The following is a 24,534-nucleotide window of genomic DNA, read 5'->3' as shown; positions in this document are numbered from 1 at the left end:
TCCCCCCCCCCGTTGCCCCTAAATCTTTGAACGGGCACTCCTGGGGGCAGGGCACTTTCCATTAGCCATTCAGCTATTCATTAGTTTAAATTGCATGTGTTCCAGTGACAAATAAGAAAACCACAAGAAGCTTACAGCCTGAAGTTCCCCCCCTTGAGTTTGGCTGGAACAAGACTTGATGAGAAAGTTAAGGAAGGTGTAATATGGGGGTTGTTTAATAGGTGGGAAAAGACTTGGCAAATGCTGGTCTTTTTTAAAAAAATGAAATATAATTGACATATGATGTTATACTAGTTCCAAGTGTACAACATGATGATTTGATAGTAGTGTATATGTTGAAATGATCACAGTGAGAGTAGTTTACTTACATCTCACTACTCATAGTTACAGATTCTTTTTCTTGTGATGAGAACTTTTAAGATCTACTCCAAGCAAGTTGCAGATCTATAATACAGTCTTATTCACTATAGTTGCCATGCTGTATGTTACATCCCATTACTTATTTTATACAACTGGAAATTTGTACCTTTTTACCCTCTTCAACCCCCCCTCCCCAAATCCCATCCCTCACTCCACCTCTGGCAACCACCAGTCTCTTCTCCATATCTGAGTTTTTGGTGTTTTTTTTTTTGCTTTTGTTAGTTTTTTAATATTCCACATATAAATGAGATTGTATGGTATTTGTCTTTCTGTCTGACGTAATTTCACTTAGCATGATGCCCTTCAGGTCCATGTCCGTTTGTTTTTTGAGAAGCATAATTTTTCTTGACTTTTAGTCTCAAGGGAAATCCTGATTCTTCATCATGATACGGAGAACTAAGTAGGAAACAAAGCATGGTAAGAGTTTTATGTAGAAACTCTCAATGTAAACCGTGGCCACAGTCACAAAGCACAGGGCATTAAAGCAATTCTATGACACTCCCAAACTTCCTTTTCGTCTGAGATCACAGGTTTGATTCTGGGCAGCATTTACAATAGATCACCATTCCCCGTTATGGCAAGTAAGTTTCAACTCACATGTCCACTGCTTGTGGAAGTTTTTTTTTTTTTTTTTTTTTTTTAAATTTATTGATTTTTTACAGAGAGAAAGGGAGAGACAGAGAGAGCTAGAAACGTCGATGAGAGAGAAACATCGACCAGGTGCCTCTTGCACACCCCTCACCGGGGATGTGCCCGCAACCAACGTACGTGCCCTTGACTGGAATCGAACCCGGGACCTTTCAGTCCGCAGACCAACGCTCTAACACTGAGCCAAACCGGTTTCGGCTGCTTGTGGAAGTTCTGTGACTAAGTCTATGTTCAGAAGGAAAATGTTCTCTAATAAAATAACAAAGTCTGTGGTGGGTGCATCTGACACGCCAGATAGGCTGCAACAATCTATCTGGTATGTCAGATTTGTAGTAATGGAGGTCTAGCATGCATGTCTTTAGACAGTCCTCAGAAACAACATTTTTTTTCTATAGGCGTTTGATGACTTTTACACAATAGCAGGATCAAGGTCCTTATTGCTAGCCAAACTTAAGGGCAGAAACTTTGGTATGTTGATTAATTGATATATTTTGTACGTCAGCCATAACAAGGTTAGTATAAGATTCTTTTATGAAAAAGAGAACATCTAACCAAAAAGACACAAGGCCAAATAACCCCTCCACTTCTTTTTTAAAAAAATATATATTTTATTGATTCTTTACAGAGAGGAAGGGAGAGGGATAGAGAGCTAGAAACATCAATGAGAGAGAAACATCGATTGGCTGCCTCCTGCACACCCCCCCTCCCCCACTGGGGATGTGCCCGCAACCAAGGTACATGCTCTTGACCAGAATCGAACCTGGGACCCCTGAGTTCGCAGGCCGATGCTCCATCCACTGAGCCAAACCAGTTAGGGCCCCTCCTCCTCTTTATAGAGGTCGGCAAAGGAAGTACCTATTGGCTGGGTGACTGTCAGCCAAATAGAAGATTAAGGATGAAAAATGCTACTCTATAGAGCATGGCTGCAATAATTTTAGCCTAGAAAAAAAATCACGGCTTACCCAACTGAGTATTCTTTTTGTATAACAACCCAACAATATTGGAAACAGTTAAGCATCTAGGAAGAAATGTCAGTCAAGTTTTGCTTTTACTACACAGAACCCATTTTAATGTGTTGGCCTTCATGTACAAGATGAGGCACGAAGACATACACGCATGCATTCTGTTTAAGAAAGTATCCTTTAAGTTCCTACCTTCGGAATATTAAGTTGGCAGGAATACATTCACTCGGTTTGTCTGAATTAATCTTTATTTCCACACAGTAGTGATTAACTTTCTCTGAACTAGAAAAATGTTGCCCTGTGAAAAAGAAGTGACAAAGGTCACAATGGTTATGGCTTTTGATTAACCCTCAAAATGTGCTGAACTTTCAGATTTTCTCCCCTCATCTTAAAAAGGGCACAAAATAGGGGAGTGGAAACAAAAATATTCCAAGGCACAAGATTTTTTGTTTATCACTGATAAGGAAGTGGTTGTTTTTCTGGCCAAGAATGTAAAAACAAATTGCAGTGTACCTCAGTTACTTTATTTTCAGTCTCAAGCTACTTACAATGTCAGTTTATAATTTATATAAGTCAATTCAGCTTTATTAAATTATCAACTATTCAAGGGGCACGAGAAACGTAGAATCGAACCAAATATAGCCTCTGCTCTCCAGGAACTTAAAATTTGTAAGATACAGAAGTATATCATGTCAGCAATAAATGCATGTGTGGCTGTGAACAAAATGCTATAAGAATGTAGGAGGAGAGAATAGAAAATAGTTTGGACAAGTTTGCAACAAATAAAAATGTATAACAAAAACTAAAAGTTTTCTCCAAGGAAATGATATTGAGATAGGCCTGTAAAAATGGCTAATATGTTTAAAGTTGCAAAATAAAAAAAGAGAAAGCTCCCAGGATTGAAGTTAAGGAAATACTGTAGTGTGAAGAGAACACGCAGAAAGATCAGAGGGAGGATGTAGCCCACCTGCAGGGAGTAGCTGGCAGAATGGCTTAGAGGAGGATGGAGCAGCGGCTTGAATGGGGATACTCTGAAAAGCCCAACTTAGCTTCAGATCTTAAGGAATTTAAGAGTTTGGATTCTCTGACATAGGCACAGAGGTGCTAATGAAGATTTCATGTGGAAATGACTCCATTGTAAATGATAAGGAGAAGGGCAGTGGAATGCAGAAACATCGTTCAGTGATAGTGCACTTTAGATGTCTGCTTAATAATCATGGGCCATTGGACTGGGTCCGGCAACCAGGCAATTGCTCTTTCTTATTAGCCATCATAATAAAAAGATAAATGAGTTTGTTTTAATAATAATTTCAGAATGTGGAACAGACGAGTTTATTTTAATAATTTCAGAACATGAAACATATGATGTTAAAATTTGATTTTATACACACACACACACACATTTGGTTCCCTTTTATCTCTTGTTCTTCCTTTTGTCAGTTATTTCCATTAACTCAAAGATAAGGAGCAGAAAGGTACTATAGAAAGGCCTAAAAGATATTTCTAAGGTTTGTAGGATGTTTGGCAGCATCCCTATCATCTAACCAACAGATACCAGTAGCACCTCTATCCCATTTGTGACAACCAAAAATGTCTTGAGTTGCCAAAATGTCTTCTGTAAGAAAAAAAAATCCACCCCCCCACCTCCATTGACAACCATTGAATTAAAATATAGTATTTTTCACAATAGACAAAATACTTTATCTTCCCATGTACCTTAACACTGAAAAAAAAATATATATTTTATTGATTTTATACAGAGAGGAAGGGGGAGAGATAGAGAGTTAGAAACATCGATGAGAGAGAGTCATTGATCAGCCACCTCTTGCACACCCCCTACTGGGGATATGCCCGCAACCAAGGTACATGCCCTTGACGGGAATCGAACCCGGGACCCTTCAGTCCCCAAGCTGATGCTCTATCCATTGAGCCAAACCAGTTTCGGCAACACTGAAAATTTAAAGAGAAAAATAATTTTTACCTTCTAATTATACTGAAAATATTAGATTAATTACTATAAAACATATTTTTTTGAAAAAATATATTTTATTGATTTTTTACAGAGAGGAAGGGAGAGGCATAGAGAGCTAGAAACATCAATCAGCTGCCTCCTACACACCTCCCACTGGGGATGTGCCTGCAACCAAGCTACATGCCCTTGACTGGAATCGAACCTGGGACCTTTCAGTCTGCAGGCCCACACTCCATCCACTGAGCCAAATCGGTCATGGCACTATAAAACATCTTGATACTGTTTTTATAGCATATCAATTTCATTTCAGTTTAAATGAAATAAATTTCATATTTATTAAAAATTCTACAAGTTTTAGAAAATGAATGAGTAGAGCCAACAGTTTTTAAAGGTACAAAATGTTCAGCTATTCAAGGTTTGATTTCTTTTAATGTGTCACAGCTGGGTACATTTCTCAAACCCCAATAAAATGTGCAGAGTAAAGTTATATTTGAAATGGTTTCACAGTTTACTAGTTTCAGGTATTAGGGTTTTATGAATACCTGTATGTGGTGATGAAACAATAATTGAGGTTAAGTTTTAAAAGCAACATTGGTTCTTACTACTTCTTGTTTTATTGAAGGTAAATGGAGCATATATATCCCCACATGCTTTTATAGCTCTGGTGATCATTAAAAGGCATCTCACATGACTGAAAAGAACAACCCACATGTTTTCACGTGATCTCATATTTAATTTACCCTCCTGAGCAGTAGATCAATAGTTATGTGCTGAGAAACTGGTTTTTTTTTTCTAAATATTTTATTGATTTTTTACAGAGAGGAAGAGAGAGGGACAGAGAGTTAGAAACATCGATGAGAGAGAATCATCAATCAGCTGCCTCCTGCAGACCCCCAACTGGGGATGTAGGGGCAACTAAGGTACATGCCCTTGACCGATATGGAACCTGGGACCTTTCAGTCCGCAGGCTGATGCTCTATCCACTGAGCCAAACAGGTTTTGGCGAAACTGCTTTTCAATACCGTTGTGGAGTATGTAAAACCGTGGAAAAATCAATTTCTTTTTCCTGTCTCAAGAGACTCTCTGTGTTTACTATTGCTCATGGCAACAACAATCTCAACCTTTTATTTATGCTCTCTAAGCTTGGGACATTGAAAATCAATAGCAAGGCCTGGGGTTGGGAGTGGGAGTGGGATGGGAGAGGTCAATGGGGGGGGGGGGAACGGGGACGTATGTAATACTTCAAACAATAAAGACTTAATTTTTAAAAAAGAAAGTCAATAGTAACATATTCAGAATGATTGAAACTGCTTTACTTGTCATTATTACCATGGCTACTAATAAGGCATTAGGCGCCAATATGTGGATTTGCTGAAATGAGCATTGTATGAAGCAAGTTTGATTTGAATTCTCAGGTTTAATACTTAAAATTGTACATGAAAATAAAGACTAAGTAGATACAAGATTTTGAAAGGTATAAGAAAGTAAAGACAGTATTTTAAGAGGCAAGAACAATAGTATCTAGTTCTGTGTTCTCCCTGTTTTATTGAGCTATCAAGTTCTTTATTAAATTATTTTAGCATGTTTGGAGAGACATACCTTTTTAAGAATGTTCATATTTTAAGTCAATGTCTTTATAATTTCTCTTTCTATTCACCTGACTGGACCCATGAAAGTTGATATTTTAAAAAAAATTATATGTTTTTATTCATTTTTAGAGAGAGAAAGGAGACAGAGAGAGATAGAAACAGTGATCAGCTGCCTCCTGAACACCCCTTATTGGGAATTGAGCCCGAAACCCTGGCATGTGCCCTGACCAGGAATTGAATTAATGAACTCATGATTCATGGGTCGATGTTCAACCACTTGGCCACACAGGCAGGGCAAAAGTTGATATTTTTAATCATATACTTTTGGGCTGTTGTGTTTTTTTTCTCAATTGTCAAATACTTTTCTAAGCAAATACTGGTATATAGAAAACTTAAAACTGTAATTATAGACTTTTTTGATAAAAAGGATGAGATCACTGTGCATCTATACTTCTTATGTCATGTGTCAGAAGAATACTCCAAGGAAAATTAATAACCACAGATATTTTCTTTATTAACTAAGAATGATTAAAAAGAAATAAGCCTATTAACCAGCTCAAGAGTTATAAAAAGAACAAGAAAGCCAGTATAATGACCACAGGGGTAAGGATTTAATGAATGTAAGTAAGACTGACGAATCACAAAATAGAAAGAAAAGAATTGAAAATTAAATTCAAGATCTTATTCTTTGATTAAACAATAAAACTAGATAAATCTCTGGCAAGAAAATGGGAAAATGAGAAAAAATACACAGCAGAAAATATAAAGGAATATAAGCAATGAATGTAGATTTTTTAAAAAAATATATTTTATTGATTTTTTACAGAGAAGAAGGGAGAGAGATAGAGAGCTAGAAACGTCGATGAGAGAGAAACATCAACCAGCTGCCTCTTGCACACCCCCCACCGGGGATGTGCCCACAACCAAGGTACATGCCCTTGACCGGAATCGAACCTGGGACCTTTCAGTCCGCAGACTGATGCTCTACCACTGAGCCAAACCGGTTTCGGCGAATGTAGATTTTTTAATGGCAAATATATATATATATATATATATATATATATATATATATACATACATATATAGTCCATGAGAATACTAGAAAATTTTAATAAAATGAATAATTTTTGAAATTGTCAATAGCTAAAATGGACTCAGAAAGAAATATGAAACCTATAATAAATGGCAATACAAGAAATGAAACTTTTGCTGTAACTCTTCCAAAATAGGAATGATCCACTTTCTTCAACTCTGAATTTTGTATTTTTTCTGCATTTTAAGTATTTGTAAACATAGACAATATTAGAAATTTTTCTATAACATTTTCAAGATGGCAGTATAAAAGCAGGAAAAAATGAACTTTAAGAATCAGCACTTGAACCCAGCCGGTGTGGCACAGTGGTTGAGCATCAACCCATGAGATTACCATTAGATTCCTTGTCATGGCATATGCTGAGTTGTGGGCTTGATCCCTAATGGGGACATGCAGGAGGCAGCCAATCAATGATTCTCTCTCATCATTGATGTTTTTATCTCTCCCTTCCTCTCTCTCTCTCTGAAATCAATGAAAACATATTTTAAAAAAAGAATTAGCTACATGATATTCTTCTATGAAAATAAGTTTAAAAACCCTAGGAAAAAAAGCAGTAATTAAGTCTAGAAGCATGTTAAAAATCATCCAAATGAGTATATCTAAGGGGTCCATGTAAGGAATTGATTAATATAATGCACCAAATGGTAAAAACTCTAGAGTCATATTATGAGATGCTGAAAAGACAGTTGATAAGATTCAACATTAATTCTTGATCAAAGAAGATAGTAAACGGAACTAAAAGGAGACGTACCTTATGACACATCACCTTTAATGTGACCCGCCAGATGCTGTGGAAGAGCCGTAATGCTGTTAAAGCGAGGAAGACAACAAGGTCCCTGATATTCCCATTACGTCATCCTGCTCCATAGTGCTGCTCCAATGAGACAAAGCGACCACAGCATCCTGCCAGAATTTCCAAGGTTAAGGAAGGTGTGTATCAACTATTAAACTATATTAATATTGGTCATCTCTGATAGTTCATGATGGGTGTTTTGGACTTTACTATATTTTCTATACAGAATTTGTGTTGTGATTTTCTTCTGTTGTTTTTAAAATGAGACAACAAACATTGAGAAGTCATAACTTAAAAGGGAAAATCTTTTCTCTCTCGAAATGAATGGCTTAGACTACAATTCAGCATGTTACTGTCTTCAACTCTAGTTACAAAGAGGAGGAAGTAGAAGCAAAAGAGAGGTGTTTGATATTTTCATGAAGTTTTAGGCTAAAGCAAAGGATTTCTGTCTCTAACCTGGCTTTGTTCCCTGATGCCAGTTATCAGCTTTGTTACAATCTCTATTGACTTTTCCTTCCCATGATGAGTTTATCTTGTCTAACATGTGCCAAGATAACTTGATCTAGTCTGTCCTTGTTTGCAGGGGTTAGTTATGTGAGCTTTTCCTTCTAGGAAATTTCCATTTTACCCAGATAACAGTGAAATTTCTAAAGTGGCTGAGTTAACTTTTGGCTGCCTCTCCCTCCAGTCTAACTTCTCCTGACTCTGTGCCCTGGCAACCAAAGTGGAGGAAAGGCGAACAAGCTTCCTCAGGGCCACCTATGATAACATACCCCCTAAGGAGGAGGGGGAAATGGTATGACTCTCAAAGTGTTGCAGAAGTGTCATTGTTTGCATTTTCTCATTGTTGCTTTAAAAATCCAAACTTCCTATTAACATCCGGGCCACCCAACCTAATTTTCCCACTCATGGTTTTCAAGCAACAAGGTCAAATTGGGACGAGATGCATGAAGAGGCAGCATAGAAGAGAGGAAAGCCCTGACATTTATGGACCCGCTGTGGGGGCTTCTGTTGGCCTCTATAGTGCCCACAGAGAAGGAGTCTTGTCCATTCTTTATCTCACTCAGAGCATCTCTGAGGTTTTGCTGCAATTTCAGTTTTTACCAGTGCGGTTCGGTGTGGTGGAGAGAGGGTTCCAGTGACACCTGTTCATTCCTCCCATTGCCACCAATGCCTGAACACCAGAGCCTTGATTTCCTCACCGTAAGACAGTCATGACAACCGCACCACTGAGGTGCTCTTTGGAGGATGAGAGAAAGAACCCAGCAGACCTAGTGTGTGGTGGGCAGCTCTTGCCTACTGCTCTGTGGCATCACTGACCATTGTGCTCACCAGCCACATGCGGCTGCTTCATTGAATCAAGAATTCCTCTCCCAGCAGCCCCAGCCCCACTTCAAGTGCTCCACAGTCACCATGTCTCCTGGCTGCCACTCTGTGAGGTCAGCTGTAGAGAATTTCCATCACAGTGTTCCATGGACAGCTCTGCTGTCACCAGCTGTGATTTCTCACAGCAGCCACCCCTTCGGGCTGACCCAAACCATTCCCTTTGAATGGGAAGCTGGCCAGGAGTTCCCTGCAGGAGTGTGAGGCAGGTGAGGCCCTTCTGGCCAGGCCTTTGCTCACCAGAGATAGAGGAGTGATATCAGCTTCCCACATGAAGATGGCTTCTCTGTCAGCCAGAGAGACTTCAGGCCTGAGAAGGTGGGAAGTTCATACCAGGCAAAGCCTCCAGAGAGGACTCAGTTCCTTCCCTCATGCACTTAATGGGACTACAAAGGGGCGGGGGCGGGGGATTCTGACTTTGAGTCAGCAGGGGAAACATTCTTTCAAGCTAGAGTTTGCAAAACACAGCTAACCTGTTTTCCAAACAGGTTTTTGTCAATAACTGACAGGAGATGGGCTGCTTCTGTCCAAGTATTAACCCAAGTGATGGGGATTAATCATTAATCCTCTGGCTGGTGGGTGGCTTGCTTTTTCTCTTATTCTAATCCGGGTCACAGAATGCCTAAGGCAGCTTGAAGTGGAGGGTGGATTATTTTCCCCCCCGGTTTGTCTTGCGTTTTCCTCTCTGAAAGAATGTTGTGGCTGCTCTTTTTCTTGGTGACTGCCATTCATGGTGAACTCTGCCAACCAGGTAGGTAGCCCTGAAACTTAAAACTAGATGATTAGTTTTTACTGTTTGATAAGTCTTTGATGGAAAGACCACTTTATTTTTCAAAACCTGTAGACATGTTGTAGCTTGAAAGTTGGGCTATTTTATGAGTTTGAAAGAAAAATTTCAACCATCTGAGGTGATTACAGGTAAACTTCCAGGAATTTGGGGAGCAGTTTATTAGCAGTTCTGTGTACCGTTGATTTGATTTGCATTAGATATTAGGATTCGTTGGGCTCCGTCTGGGCAGATTTTATCATACACTGCTCTTTTTTCTTTCTGGCAGATGCAGAAAATGCTTTTAAAGTGAGACTTAGCATCAGAACCGCTCTGGGAGATAAAGCAGTAAGTGGAGAAGCTGCGTGTTCATTTTAAATTTTGTTAGTTAAGAATGTCATGCTTTCTCTAATGATGAGCCTCTTTACCTGGTTATTTTAAAGTTGTATAGATTGCTTCTAAAGACCTCAAATCCAGTATCTTCTTAAAAATGAAAATATTATAGCAAAATAGAAATTGGAAATAAAATGATTTTGCCTAAAATACTTTACCTACAGTTTATGCTAGAAGATATGTGAAGGTTTGTATTATGCAAAACAATTTTTTCCCCTGAACATTTCAACCCAGCATGGTGCAGCAAAGAGGCCTGAACCTGGCAGTGAGGTCTTGGTTGGGTTCTGTGCTTCACTGTTGTGGTCATTTGAACATTGAAAAGAGGTCAGATTTCATCCGCGTAAGAGTTTTCGTAGCACAAAATTTTCACATTCTAACATGAAGTTTCTTTAGTTCTTCCTAAACATCAAAATAATAACATGAAATGTATTGTTATAAAATGGAAATTTAATACTCATGGTGCTCATGTATAATAGTTATAGGGACAGTAAAGAGTATCGAATGAACAAGATGGTATTTTGTAATTTTAGTTTCAGTTTTCCAGTATGGTCTGTGAAAATCTCCTCCAAGAGAAGATGGTATTAAGATGCTTCGGCTCTAAGCAGTAGAGAACCGCTAAAGAAACTTAGAGGTATTCTGGTTAGAGGCTGTGTTGTATTTTAGTCACTCAATGAGCAATCATTATGGCAGCCAAAATTTATTGAGAACCTAGTTTACTTTCCAGGTGGGCCCCTTCTAGAGCACTCTGCTCACATCAACTCATTTAGCTGTCACAATAACCCTTTGAGGAATGTAGGACAGGTATTCCTCTTCTCATCAAATGGATGAGAGGTACAAAGAAAGATCTCAAGTCAGCAGGTGACAGAGGTAAGATGGAACCCGGACAAGTCTTGTTGCAGGATTCACTCTCTGTCCCAGTACTATACACTGTCTATCCCAGGATCCTCTGAGAGCAGGCATCATGCTGAGTTCCAGGGATGCAGAGCAGCTAAAGTCCCTGTCCTTGTGGAATGATAGTAGTCAGAGAATTGGTTGTCCATTAAATAGTCAGTGAACCAAATGCAAATGTGCGTTCTGGACAAATATTACAGGAAGTAGAAGGACAAGTGGGTTTTGGCTTCTGCAGGGGCCTGTACCTGGCATCTGCCGTGAGGTCTGAAGCATGAGTAGAAGTGAAATAAGGGATAAAAGCAAAAAGGGCAGAGGAAGCAGCATGTGCAAAGCATTCTTCACGAAGGAACTCTGTGAGAGTGAGGGGCAGAAGGATGACTGAGCTTAGAGAGAGAGGAGGATTCAGGCCAAAGATATGCGGACTGTGTTCGGGAGTTTTGATATTATCTTTAATGTCAGGATAGAATTTGTGTTTGGAAGACAGTTTAACAACAGTGTGGAAGACAGATTGGAGGGTATCAGAGTAGAAAGGTGGCACCAATTAGGAGATGATTGGCATAGCAGAAGTGGGAGGTGAGGTTCCTTTGAAATACAGTGTGTTGGTGGAGAGACTAGTGAAGGGATTTGAGAGCCATAGGTTTGGTATGACAAGGAAGGGATAAAGAAAAGTCAAGGATGAAGCTTTTGTTTCTAATTATGCAGCTGGATGGGTGATGTCTTATTTATGAGTTAGGCAACCAAGTAAAGACAATAACAGACTTTAATTTTGAACTTGTTGTGTCTGAGCTATTATTGATAAACAAGCAAGGGCAGAGCTGGCTTGAGATATACATTCCAGTGGAAAGCTGTAGTCCATGACAGTGCCCAGGGGAAAAGTACAGAGGTCCAAGAGGAGAGAGAGCTTTGAGTTTCTCTAAAACTTGAAGTCCTTGTAGAAGACAGTGAATCTGCAAAGTGGGCAAGAGGAAAACGAATAAACTCTCGTATCACGATTGGGACGAGAGTGCTTCAAGATGAAGGGAGTTTTTAAGAGCAGCAAATGCTGTTGAGAGGCCAAGCAAGATGAAAATGAAGAATGCTCATTGTGCTAAACAATGTGGAGATAACTGGTAACTTCAGAGAGAGCTGTGCTTTTAGAATGGCAGAAGTGGAAGGCAGACAATGACGAGGTTTAAGAAGTGGTCATTGAACATATAACGAGGAAAGTATGGACAACTCCTTCAAGTATTTTGGCTGTGAAGGACCGAGAGAGACATAAGCAGGTGGAAAAGGAAGACTGAGTAAAGTGATTTGGTTTTGTTGTTTTTTTTGTGGGAAAGACTTGAGTGTGGTTAAAAGTCAAATGACAGGCTCAAGTCAGCATTGAACAACAGGAGGGGGGAAACCGATATTGTTTAGAGCCTGAGAAAGGGCAGAACAGAAAGGAAGTGTTCCTGACAGAGGTGGGTGGAACAGCTAGGGGCAGGAGGAGAAATACCACATCTACCCCTTGGAGAGAAGGATGTGAGTAGAATGTGTGTCTATGGAGGAAGTTTTGTCTTTGGTGACAGGAGGTTGGGGGAGTTTAAATTGATAACTCGAGATGCATCTATAAATTATGAAGCAAGAGCATATAGTGAGATGTGAGGGATAGCACTGAAGTTTGTGCTTGGAATGGTCATTGTGAACCAGGAGAGAAAGAAAGCTGATAAGGAAACCTGAGGCGATGTGGGAGCAGATCATCGTGAATGTAGAGTAACCAACAAACCCCGTTTGGTCATTTCTTCAGTAATACTTGATTGCTCACTATACTGTGAGGTAGGCTGCATTAGTTTCCTAGCGCTGCTGCAACCAAGACTGGGTCACTAAACACAGCAGTTTATTCCTTTCAGTTCTGGAGGCTAGAAATCTAGGACAGGATGCTATCATGGTTGGTTCCTTCTGAGTCCCATGAGGGATGGAGTCATTCCAGGCCTCTCTTCTTAGCTTGTAGGTGGTCGTCTTCTCCCTGTATCTTCACTCGTCTTTGTGTGTGTGTGTGTGTGTGTGTGTGTGTCCAAATTTCCTCTTCTTGTAAGTACATCAGTCATGTTGGATTAGGGCTTACCTTATTGACCTAATTTTAACCTAATCACCTTCATAAGGACACAATCTCCAAATATGATTACGTTCTGAGGTACTAGGATAGGACATACACATTAATGTTTCTTTGGGGGTGGCGGCCTAATTCAGCCCATAACATGCACATACGTACACTCAGGTTTCAAGCTAAGCAAATGTGTACTGATGTTTATAAAGGAAGGAAGCTGAGAGGGGGATCAGGTTCTGTGGGAAAGTAGAAAGGGAGGAAGGGAACTGGCTGTATTTGTCCATTATGAGATGTCCAAATGTGCTATTTATTGGCTATTAATACTGCAGATCCAAAGAAGATAATGCAGTGGAAAACATGCCACACTTGGAATGATAGAATGTACAAGAAATTCTATCCTGAATATTATGGTGATATGATCTATCATAGTTTCCAGTTTTTAGTATATAAGAAGGATGGGTGGTGGGGAAAAACTGTGGCCACAATTAGAATCCAGTGCACTATTTTTATTGTTGTTAATCCTCACCTGAGGATATTTTCCCCATTGCTTTTCAGAGCGAGTGGAAGGGAGATGGAAAGAGAGGGAAGGAGAGAAACGTCCACGTGATGTGAGAGAGACGCATTGATTGGTTATTTCCTGCACATGCCCTGACTGGGGGGAGGGAGTGAACCTCAAACCCAAGCATGTGCCTTTGGAATCAAACCCAGTCTAACCACTTATCAACACAGGCCAGGGCAATCCAGTGCACTGTTTTCTACCTCAGCCTCTTCGTTTTTCATTCCTGTTCTACTTCTCCTCAGTATGCCTGGGATACAAATGAAGAATATCTCTTCAAAGCGATGGTGGCTTTCTCCATGAGGAAAGTTCCCAACAGAGAAACAACAGAGTAAGTAAATGGTGACAAATCCCAATTGATAACTTGCAGTATTATTTGAGATGCTGTAATAAATCAGAACTTGATTTTGGGGAAAAAATTATTAATCTCATTTTAAGGAAACCACATTTTTGTTTAACTTTTACAAAAGCTTTCTGCACTTCTGTTGTATACATCTTTCTCTTGCTAATGAATAGATAGTATAGATAAGAACTCTCCTCTCATTGTATTAGTCAGTTTGGCTCCTGTAACAAAATAATACAGACTGGGTGGTTTAACCAACAGAAGCTCATTCCTCGCAGCTCTGGAGGTTGGAAAGTCCACATTTAAGGTGCTGCCAAGGAAGGTTTCATTCTCAGGGGTCTTCTTCTGGCTTGCAGGTGCCACCAGATCATTGTGTGCTCACGTGATATCTTCAATAAAGGGGAAGTGGAAGGGGAAAGAGCGGGCTCTCTGGTATATTTTCTTATAAGGACACTAATCCTATATTGTTAGGGCTCCACCTGTGACCTAATTTAGCCATAACAACCTCCTATAGGCCAAATATTTGGGGTTTGGGATTCAAGATATGAATTCGGAGGGTGACAAATAAATCCATAGTACTCATTTTGAAAATAACTTAAATACGTATAGGTTTGCTGGTATCTATCATAGTACCTTGCTTATTTTCTTACAGGCTTTAGTACAATTTTAATAGTTTTACTTTTCTATCTATTCATCCAGAGGAATTTTCTCTAGTTATGATGTTTCGCACCATTTCTATCTATGATTAAGGTAACACTCCTGGTTTCTCTCCTCTGTCCCTCATTCTTCCCCTTGAGGGGTAAAATGAATGATCTGACTGGTGAGCTGCAAGGAGAAATGGGGCTTGGGCTCTCTTCTCCTTCAGAGCCTTCTTCCCTCCGGCTGCAGCCATTTGCTGCTCCCTACCATAAGTACAGAATCTGGCCCTGCATGGGCGGGCATACACCGGGAAGGTAGTGTGTGCTGGTTACAGCTGAGCACTGTTTAGATTGGTAGGTGCAGATCATAAGGTGTTGAATATCTTGTATACTACTCCAGTGTGTGGTGATACCTGTCTCAGCTCAGTTCTACATGGGACACTGTAGAGGAATTGATTTCATTTCAAAACATTTTTTTTAATTAGGAAGGAAATTTGTCTGCTGATTAAAGTTACATCCTCCAACCCAGCCTTTTATTTTGGTCTCCTATCTGCTTCGTTCAGTGTCTTAATTTTATAATGCTTCAGAAGCTGGTAAAGAGGATTGCTATTTATTGCTCTCTCTCAAATCCACACAATATATGATGAATGGGCTATAAATATAAGGAATAAAGTAGGAGTCAAATTTTGGAGAACAAATTAAACATGTGACCCATGTATTTGTGTGTATACACACATACACTGAGTGGCCAGATTATTATGACCTCTGAATGCAATGTACGGTATATCCTATACAATAAAAGGCTAATATGCAAATTGTCCCCTTGACCAGGAGTTCGACCAATAGGCAGGTCAGCCAACTGCCCATGTCCCTTCCCCCTGGCCAGGCTGGCTGGACCTCACTCATGCACAAATTCATGCACTGGGCCTCATACACACACACACACACACACACACACACACACACACACACACAATGGAAGGGAGATGTGGAGCATATCATATGATATGAATTCAGAGATCATAATATAATCTGGCCTCTCAGTGTATATACATATATTTAAAAATAAGTAACATATTCACATGATTCAAAAAATTAAAAGAATGAAGTCTATAGTAAAACAAAATTATACCCTAAGTGAACTCTATTCCTATTTTATAGATGTTTAGAAAAATATATTTGCTGTTACTTGATGCCTTGAGCCTTTAATACTCTTTCCACAATGAAATGTTCAGAGTGATTGCCTTGCTTGTTTCCCTGCCAGCCTCCAGTCAGGTGGAGAGTTGCTCACAGAGTACAGTTGCCTGGGTGTATGTGAGGGGAGAGACTTTAATAGCCAGAAGTGACAGCAAAGCTACCCAACTGCTCCAAATGCCTTCAAGAAGCGAGAGCTGACAGAGCACCAAAGTCAGTGGTGAGGGGAACATGGACCTCTTTTTTTTTAAAATTATATTTTATTGATTTTTTAAGGAGAGGAAGGGAGAGGGATAGAAAGTTAGAAACATTGATGAGAGAGAAACATCGATCAGCTGCCTCCTGCACACCCCCTACTGGGGATGTGCCTGCAATCAAGGTACATGCCCTTGACCGGAATCGAACCTGGGACCTTTCAGTCTGCAGTCCGACACTCTATCCACTGAGCCAGACCGGTTTCGGCTGGACCTCTTTTTTTTTTTTATTGTGGTCTACTGAGGTCTGCCTATTGAATTGCATTGCTGTGGTTGGATCCAGAGAATTAAATTAAGAATAGAAAGTGTAGTATGTGCTGGGCATTGATATTTAAATGATGGGTAAAGCCAGGTTTCATACAGCTTAGGCACCACACCCAAGAAGCTGACTCTACCAGAAATTATAGGAGGACGGACTAAATATGATTCTTGTAGAATCATTACTAGCGTATGTTTTTTTTTTTAAATCCTTATTGTTGAAAGTATTACATATGCCTCTTTTTTCTCCCACTTATCCTTTAGAGCCCATAGTATTTTCTACTGCTCATAGTATTTTCTTACAATCCTTGATATCAATTCTTTTTCTCTTGTTTTGGATTTTCATAATAGTAGAATGGAGGATGGAAAGAAAAATCTAAATGATAGAAAGTTCTGATCTCATTATTCCAGGTTATTTGAAGTTTTGTTGGGACTTGGATTGAAGTTGACAACCAGGTGTTTTAAAGATTTTGTAAGAAGATTTAGGCCAGATTTACTAAAATAGCTTCACAGGAACTTTGAAACGTTGAAAATCATTTCTATGAAAAATATAATTTAAATTTAAAATTTTACTCAAATGTTGGCTTTTAAGATAATCTGCATTTTTAGCAAGAGAGGTAGAAGTCTAACAGCATAATATTTTCTTTCTGAATTAATGGTGTAGGGCACAAAATGGGTTTCCTCCCCTACCTATTCAAGGAAAAGCCTTGTGATCTACAAAAGGAACAACGTGCTGTTGTCTCCATGGTAAGGGGATTAGCAGTCTTGTGCTTGTAAGACAGCATCCCAGCTCCTATTTAGGCCTTTTGGTTTCCAGAAACAAGAGACCGATTCTTAGACCTCTTGGAAGCAGTTGGCCCTGTCTGGCGCCATGGATGAGAAATGGCCATGGAGCCAATTCTTGGAGAATCACCTTCAGTCCAGGGCTCCCAAGCTTGAGGAAAGGCAGTGACTTATTTGTTTGTTTAACATCTTAGACTTACTATTCTTCGCGGAAGCACCATGCAGGAGGGTACTTAGTATTCTGTTGAAGAAGACCCTATGCAGCTAAAAGTATTGCCTTTTTTTGGTAATATCAGTCTTAGGTAAATTATGGAAATAGTGCTTCCTAAGACACTAGTACAGTGGGGGGAGGGATATCCTAATAAATACTTGATAAAATTTAATACACAACAGAACACATTTAAAAATTTTTGCATAAGTATTAAAAGCACCATTATGCTGACAGGTGCCATTATGTTGCATTTGAACACAGCTCTTCCTGGTTTTCTAAGGACATGTGTATCTGTTATTGCTTTATTCATGAAGCAAGTAAGAACTGTTATTAATCCATTGCCTTATTTTATTATTGTATATCGTTTTAATTGTGCCCAGGGAACTTTAAAAATAACTGCTTTGCTCCTGTATTTGTATATGTGTTTGCATTTATTGATAATTTGAAAAAAAAGTATATTTACAAGAGAGATGCAGAGATAATGCAAAAAGATTCTATGTCCCAGTAGTCTTCAACCTGAGGGTATTTTGTTCCTCCACTGCTCCTGAGTATATTTGGAAATGTCCGGAGGCATTTTGTTTTTCACAATTTGATGTGTTCTTGGCATCTGGTGTGTAGAGCCTAGGCATGCTGCAAAAATCCTTCAAAAGAATAGAGAACTTCTCACAAGTAAGATTTAGCCAGCCTAAAATGCAGTAGCACTGAGGGTCAGAATTTCTACTCTAGACCTTTCACCCATTTTCCCATTATTATTATCTATATATATAAAAGGCTAATATGCAGTGTCCCCTTGGGAGTTTGACTGGGCGACCAGAAGTTTGATCGCTCGCTGTGGTGTGTGCTAACCACTAGGGGGTGGTGCAGAATGAAGGAAGGCCCTGGCTATCAGCTGAAGGCCTCAATCGGCTCTGATCACTGGGCAGGCCTTGGGACCCTACCCGTGACTAATTTTGTGCACCAGGCCCCTAGTGTTAAATAACTATGATAAATATATCAAAATTAAGAAATTAACATTGACTCTATGTTGTTCAACTGTGGCATTTTTCACATTTCCTTTTTTTAGACTATTGTCCTTTTTCTGTTCTAGAATCTATTCCTCTTTAGGCTGATCCAACCTAACAGTTTCTCCATCTTCTCTTGTTTTTCATAACCTTGACATGTCTGAAGAGATTTATAAGTGTTTTTCACCTGGGTATAGTACTGATTCCAGCCATAATAGTATATCAAGGTTGCATATGGAAATGGTGTGCTGTTGGGTTATATCTATTACTGGAGATGGTTGTGGCATTTAGAGGGTGGGGATGAGAGATAACCAATTTGGTACCCATGTCAGGACATTGCCACATAATGAGGCATTTCCTACTCAAAATGCCAGCAGTGTTTTCATTGGCACACCAACATCTCAAGCTCTGTCTAGTCATGTAGAGTGAAAAGCCTAGTCTGCAATCTAGCAAATGACAGGAAGTAATCTTCAAAAGAGAAGCATCATTTGTAGAGTCCAACATCTTTTGTATCTAACGGTAACTGCCTTCGTTGAAAATGTTGGATTTACTCTTTTCATCATTATTTTAATCTTTCGGAAATTTTTATTTCAAATGTTTTTACTTTGTTTGCCAAGGTGCTGTATTAAAGCATGAGTTGGCACCCCAAAGAAATACTGAATAAATAACTTGAATTCATGGTAACGGACAGTGTAGTTCCATGGTGAGGAAGGCACAGGGAAGAGCTGATGGAGCGCATGCATTCCTCTTCCTGGTTTATTTTTTTACAGCACTTCTCCCACCTGGCAGTGTGTGCATTTATTTACCTGGGTATCTTCTGTCTCCGCCCCGTTAGAAACCAAGCTCCAAGGAAGAACACAGCTCTTTTCTGCCTCTAAAGACAAATACACAAAGTTCATGTTGGAGCAGGATTTAGAGACTTTGGGTGGAAAGAAAATCACAGGCAAGTCTTCAAATGCCCACCTCCTTGGCTCCTGGCCTCTTTTATGCCAGCGGCATTACTTGGTGTTTAATTTATATAAATGGCATGTGCTACATATGACATTACACCTCCCATCCTTTTCATTCAATATGTGTAGTTTTGAGATTTATCCTTTTATTTGTAAAAGTGTAGTTCTAGTTCAGTAGCTTTCCACTCGAGGTGATCTTTGTCCTTCAGAAGATATTTGGCAGTGCCTGGAGACATTTTTGATTGTCACTAGTGGAAATGGCCTAATGACAACTACTGGAGAGAGGCCAGCGTTGCTGTTAAACATCCTGCAATGCACAGCTCAGCTACCCAACACAGAATTATCTGGCTCAATAGTCCAGATGCCCTGGGCTCTTCTTTCTTTGAATCTGTGGACTCGCTTGATTGCACAGACCAGATTTATGTGATCCATTCCCATACTGATGGACACTGAGGTTGTTCCATTTCTCAGCTCTGATAGAGTTCGACAGAGAACATTCTCACTGGTATCTCTCTCTCTCTCTCTCTCTCTCTCTCTCTCTCTCTCTCTCTCTCTCTCTCTCTCTCTCTCTCTCTCTCTCAGCACAGCTGGTAGCTGCACTCTGTTTTAGGAAACACTTCCGAATGGCTGGACTCAAGGACATCCCCCTCCCCGCACTGCTGGGATTCCAATTCTCTGCTTCCTTACCAGCATTTGTTGCTATCTTACTTTTTAATTTTTAGCAACCTGAAGAGCTTAAATGAGCAGCTCATTTAAAAAAATCTTTACATTGTCTGATTATTAATAAGGGAAAAGCCATAAATAATTCCCGTGCTACAGCATTCTACAAAACTTTTGCCAAGTATGCACTTAATTTTGTTCATCTCTGTATCTTGGGTATGTTTTAAACTCACACATTTTGGGAGAACAAGCTTAACAGTTTCTGTCAGTAGAGGGCACTGTCTCTCAGGCATTCTCCACTAGGGTGACTGTCTCTGACTCTTTGTCTCCGTGACACACACACACACACACACACACACACACACACACACACCTCCTTCCAAGCCTCCCCACATCCTGGAATATTTGGCAATGCCATTTTCACAATGTGGGTATGCTGCTGGCACCTAGAGGTTAGGGACGGGGATTCTGCTGAAACCCTGCAATACAGAGGACAGCACCCAGCAAGCAAGAGGGAAATATCCGGCCCCAAATATTAACGGTGCCATGCCGGAGAAACTGTGGTGTGGAAGAATCCTATTATATGAACCTTTGAAAGAAAGACTATGACAATCTCCAAGATAATAAAGATGCCTATACTTAATGTTTAAAATAAAAACAAACTTCTTAGTATGCACACTGGACAAGCAGGGGTGAAAAATGCCTTCCTCATTAGGATGTTCCTAGGAAAAGGCAGGAGGGGTGGGTGGGTGGGGGTCCGGGGCTTGGCAGACCTGCCAGCTGGGGTGGCAGTAGGTGACTTGGTAGTATCCTTGACTCACGCAGGGGCAGAGTAGTGCTCACCAGGGTTTGAATTTTAGGAGTTGGTGGTGGCAGGGCCTCCAGTAATAGGACACCAGCAGGACCACACGCTTCCAGTTCTCTCACAGTCTGCAGCTGTGACGGTGTGACCTCGCAACAGGGTGGATGACAGACAGGAAAGGCTTAGGGAGGGTAGTGGCCTTGTCTTCCTTTCGACTTGTTGCATCAGGAGCAGAGTCTCAGGCGCGGGCACAAGGGGGAGGGTTGAAGGCCAATTGCTTGTGCTCTAGGCTTGGCCTCCTTCTCTTGGTGTCTGGGTCTCAGCTAGAGTTGTCTGTCAAACGTCCCTTTCCTTTCTTGCATTGGCTGAGAGGCCTCAGTGCTGTCTCCTTAGCACAGGGGTCAGGGTGCCCTTGGGTGGGTGGATACATGTGTGTGATCAAAAGGAAGCACATTTCCAATTTCCAATTGGAAAGCAGGTAACTGCAAAAACAGTGTTCAAAGGTTTATGGACCAGCCCCAATACCGGAGTGGGAGAGGCACAAAAACAGTGGCCATTAGAGCGATTATTGGATCAAGAGTGGGCAGCGGATTTATCTGGATCCGAGAAGCTTCAGTGGTTCAGAGGCCCAGTGTTTGGAAGGCAGGGGTGTTGCCAGCTAACAGGTGGTGGAGGGTGAGGTCTCTAAAGCTCTCTATTAAATAATTCTTCTTGATTTTATTTTTTGGTAGAGTCTTTAATTTAAGGAATGGTCCTCAAGTATATGATTTTGAAACAAAAGAAATTTCCTATGTGATTTCATTCTTAATAATACCTCTCTTTGCCGGAACCGGTTTGGCTCAATGGATAGAGCGTCGGCCTGCGGATTGAAAGGTCCCAGGTTCGATTCCGGTCAAGGGCATGTACCTTGGTTGCGGGCACATCCCCAGTAGGGGGTGTGCAAGAGGCAGCTGATCGATGATTCTCTCTCATCGATGTTTCTAACTCTCTATCCCTCTCTCTTCCTCTCTGTTAAAAATCAATAAAATATATTAAAAAAAATAATACCTCTCTTCATAATGGTAGAAATTACTTTTCACTAATAGCTAAGACATCTCTTAAGATGGCAATAACACCAGAGTGGATAGTCCAACGGAATGTGGCATGATTTGCTTACAGTGTTGTTGTTTTTTTTCTCTTCCCATCATCTGCAGAATTTCCCATGTCTTACTTTGCAACATAACCCGGAGGGTGTCATTCTGGTTTGTGGTTACAGATCCTACGAAAACCTACACACTTCCTGCTGATGAGATACAGTCAGCCATAAGGTAATCACTATGAAATATGCCTTCTACCGGTATATCAACCTGTTGATTAATTCCATCTTTTCCTAGGCATTAAAATTTTTATTTCTGCTTCAAAATATTTATTTACTAAGATGTCAAGGATTTTATTTTGCTAGTTTGTAGTAGAGATTATATAATAGATCAGCGGTTCTCATTAAAGGGTACTTTTCCCTCAAAGAGACATTTGGCAATGTTTCCAGGTATTTTTGCTGTCACAGCATGGGGCAGAGGGAAGTTTGCCACCAGGCAGAAGTTGGGGATGCTGCTAAAAATCCTACTATGGCCGAAACCGGTTTGGCTCAGTGGATAGAGCGTTGGTCTGTGGACTGAAAGGTCCCAGGTTCGATTCTGGTCAAGGGCATGTACATTGGTTGTGGGCACATCCCCGGTAGGGGGTGTGCAGGAGGCAGCTGGTCGATGATTCTCTCTCATCGATGTTTCTAGCTCTCTATCCCTCTCCCTTCCTCTCTGTGAAAAATCAATAAAATATATTAAAAAAATAAAAAAAATAAAATAAAAATCCTACTATGCCCAGGACAGTATTTCACAACAAAGAATTATTAGATCCCAAATCTCAGTTATGCTGTGGTTGAGAGACTTTGGTTTAAATATTAGCTAAGAATGTTTGGTACTGTCTTTTATTATTTTTTTTAAAGCAAGAACACCTTGTACAGAACTATTGTGTGATGACTCATCACGTGGATTCTGGAGGCTAAATGTTTAGGTTGTTAATTCTGGTTTTGCTTCTTGCTAATTATTTGAATATAGACACATTGCTTCTCCTCTTTTGCTTTCCTTTTTTCATTTATGAAACAAGAATAATATGGTACCCCTAGCTCAGATTTCTTGGATCTCTAAGAATTTACCTTCCTTAGTCAATGTACAGTCTTTATCTTTAAAAGATACCTTTTAATCTTACTTTGTAATTTTTCAATTACAGTTTACATTTAATATTATTCCATATTGGTTTTGAGTTTATAGCATTTCAAGTTAGACAGTCATATACTTTACAAAGTGTTCCCTCTATATTTTAAGTACATATCTGCTACCATACATAGTTACTACAATATTATTGACTATATTCCCTGTGCTGTACTTTGCATCCTCATGACTACTTTGTGACTACCAATTTGTAAAAGATGCCTTTTTAAAAAAGATAAAATTAGGCCGAAACCGGTTTGGCTCAGTGGTAGAGCGTCAGTCTGCGGACTGAAAGGTCCCAGGTTCGATTCCGGTCAAGGGCATGTACCTGAGTTGCGGGCACATCCCTAGAAGGGGGTGTGCAAGAGGCAGCTGGTCGATGTTTCTCTTTCATTGACGTTTCTAGCTCTCTATCTCTCTCCCTTCCTCTCTGTAAAAAATCAATAAAATATATTAAATAAATAAAAATAAATAAAAATAAATAAAAAAGGTAAAATTAGGATTCATACAAATAAAAATAAATTCTATCAAATACTTCATTATTTCATTCATTAATGAGGAAATTAGTAAAATATTAAAACTAGTTCAAAGGAGACTTCAAGGAAGCATGCATACATAGGAACTGAGGAATGGCGATCTTCATTTTAAAAAAGATGCACCAGTTTATCAAGTAGTCATCAATCGTGTTCTACCAGACACAATTCACTTGATTTTCTGTGGACAGGAATCATTTACATTATGTTACTTTTACATACAACTTACAAATTTGCAAAATAACCCATAAACAATAAAAGGCAGAAATTATCCAAACAGGTGTTCTTGCCAGACACTCAGTGATACTTTTCACCCATTTCAAGATTTACAGTTTGTCCTGATGTTTCCTCTCCTCTTCTCCTTGTGATCATAACAGATTTTGAAAAGGGAAATGTAATATGTAATCTTTATTTCATAGAAGCAGAAGGATGCAATTTGTTTTTATTTCAATTACTGTGCACACTTTATGTGTCAAAACTTCAGATCCCATGCATGATTGATGTTGGGCAAAGGTATATTGGAAGAAACAAACTATAGGGTATCCCAAAAATGCGCATACACTTTAACAGCTGATAGCTCAATTGATCTTTTTTTCTTTACAGATTTAACCCATTGGAATTAATAATTATTCAAAGTGTGTATACATTTACCCTGTATTTTCTAAAAAAGAAAAAAGGAAACAAATAACTCTCTTTACTATGGATTTATAGGTTACTAAGGTGCACATTATTGTCTTTACCAAGGAGAAATATCTAGTGAAAGAACTCATTTGCTTTCTGTAAAATATTAACATTTAAGATAATGAGCACATGATCAAATGCCAAAGGTTTTGTGTGAACAATCATCTATTTCCCTTGCTGAAGCAAAATTATTGATGCCTAGGGTGGGGAACCTTTTATCTGCCAAGGCCATTTGGATATTTATAACATTATATGTAGGGCATAGAAAATGTTCAGCTTAAAAAATTAGCCTACAATATTTGGTCAAACATTTCATTAACTCACCACTAATGCTTTAGTGGGCCAGACCAAATGATTTTCAGGGCCTTATTTGGCCTGCGGGCCAGACGTTCCCCACTCCTGATCTATATCAATGGGAAATGATTTAATCTGCTTCAAATGATGAT

The 24,534-nt window shown here is 39.7% G+C and overlaps 1 protein-coding gene and 1 long non-coding RNA gene across 3 annotated transcripts in view; one reads left to right on the top strand and one right to left on the bottom strand.

Annotated features, from left to right (window-relative positions):
- Positions 1 to 622: 622 nt before the first annotated feature.
- Positions 623 to 7,611, bottom strand: LOC123652428. Its single transcript, XR_006741776.1, has 2 exons — positions 7,444 to 7,611; positions 623 to 816 (listed from the first exon to the last, which is right to left on the bottom strand). It is a non-coding gene; the product is annotated as an uncharacterized LOC123652428 (long non-coding RNA).
- A 1,840-nt stretch (positions 7,612 to 9,451) lies between these two features.
- CLTRN (collectrin, amino acid transport regulator) overlaps positions 9,452 to 24,534 on the top strand; it is a 28,417-nt gene continuing 13,334 nt past the window's right edge. The window contains exons 1-4 of one of the 2 annotated variants that reach the window (XM_045582290.1): positions 9,452 to 9,611; positions 9,916 to 9,974; positions 13,780 to 13,865; positions 21,822 to 21,935. In XM_045582290.1, the coding sequence (XP_045438246.1) occupies positions 9,554 to 9,611; positions 9,916 to 9,974; positions 13,780 to 13,865; positions 21,822 to 21,935 (317 nt within the window). In that variant the 5' untranslated portion in view covers positions 9,452 to 9,553. The remainder of the gene's footprint in view (positions 9,612 to 9,915; positions 9,975 to 13,779; positions 13,866 to 21,821; positions 21,936 to 24,534) is intronic. The other variant, XM_036439553.2, reaches the window with a different exon arrangement.

The sequence above is a fragment of the Pipistrellus kuhlii genome, unplaced genomic scaffold, assembly GCF_014108245.1.
Source record: "Pipistrellus kuhlii isolate mPipKuh1 unplaced genomic scaffold, mPipKuh1.p scaffold_m20_p_16, whole genome shotgun sequence".
In the NCBI taxonomy this organism is placed as follows: domain Eukaryota; kingdom Metazoa; phylum Chordata; class Mammalia; order Chiroptera; family Vespertilionidae; genus Pipistrellus; species Pipistrellus kuhlii.
Note: the sequence above shows the minus strand (reverse complement) of the source record. Positions and strands in the feature narration are given on the sequence as shown.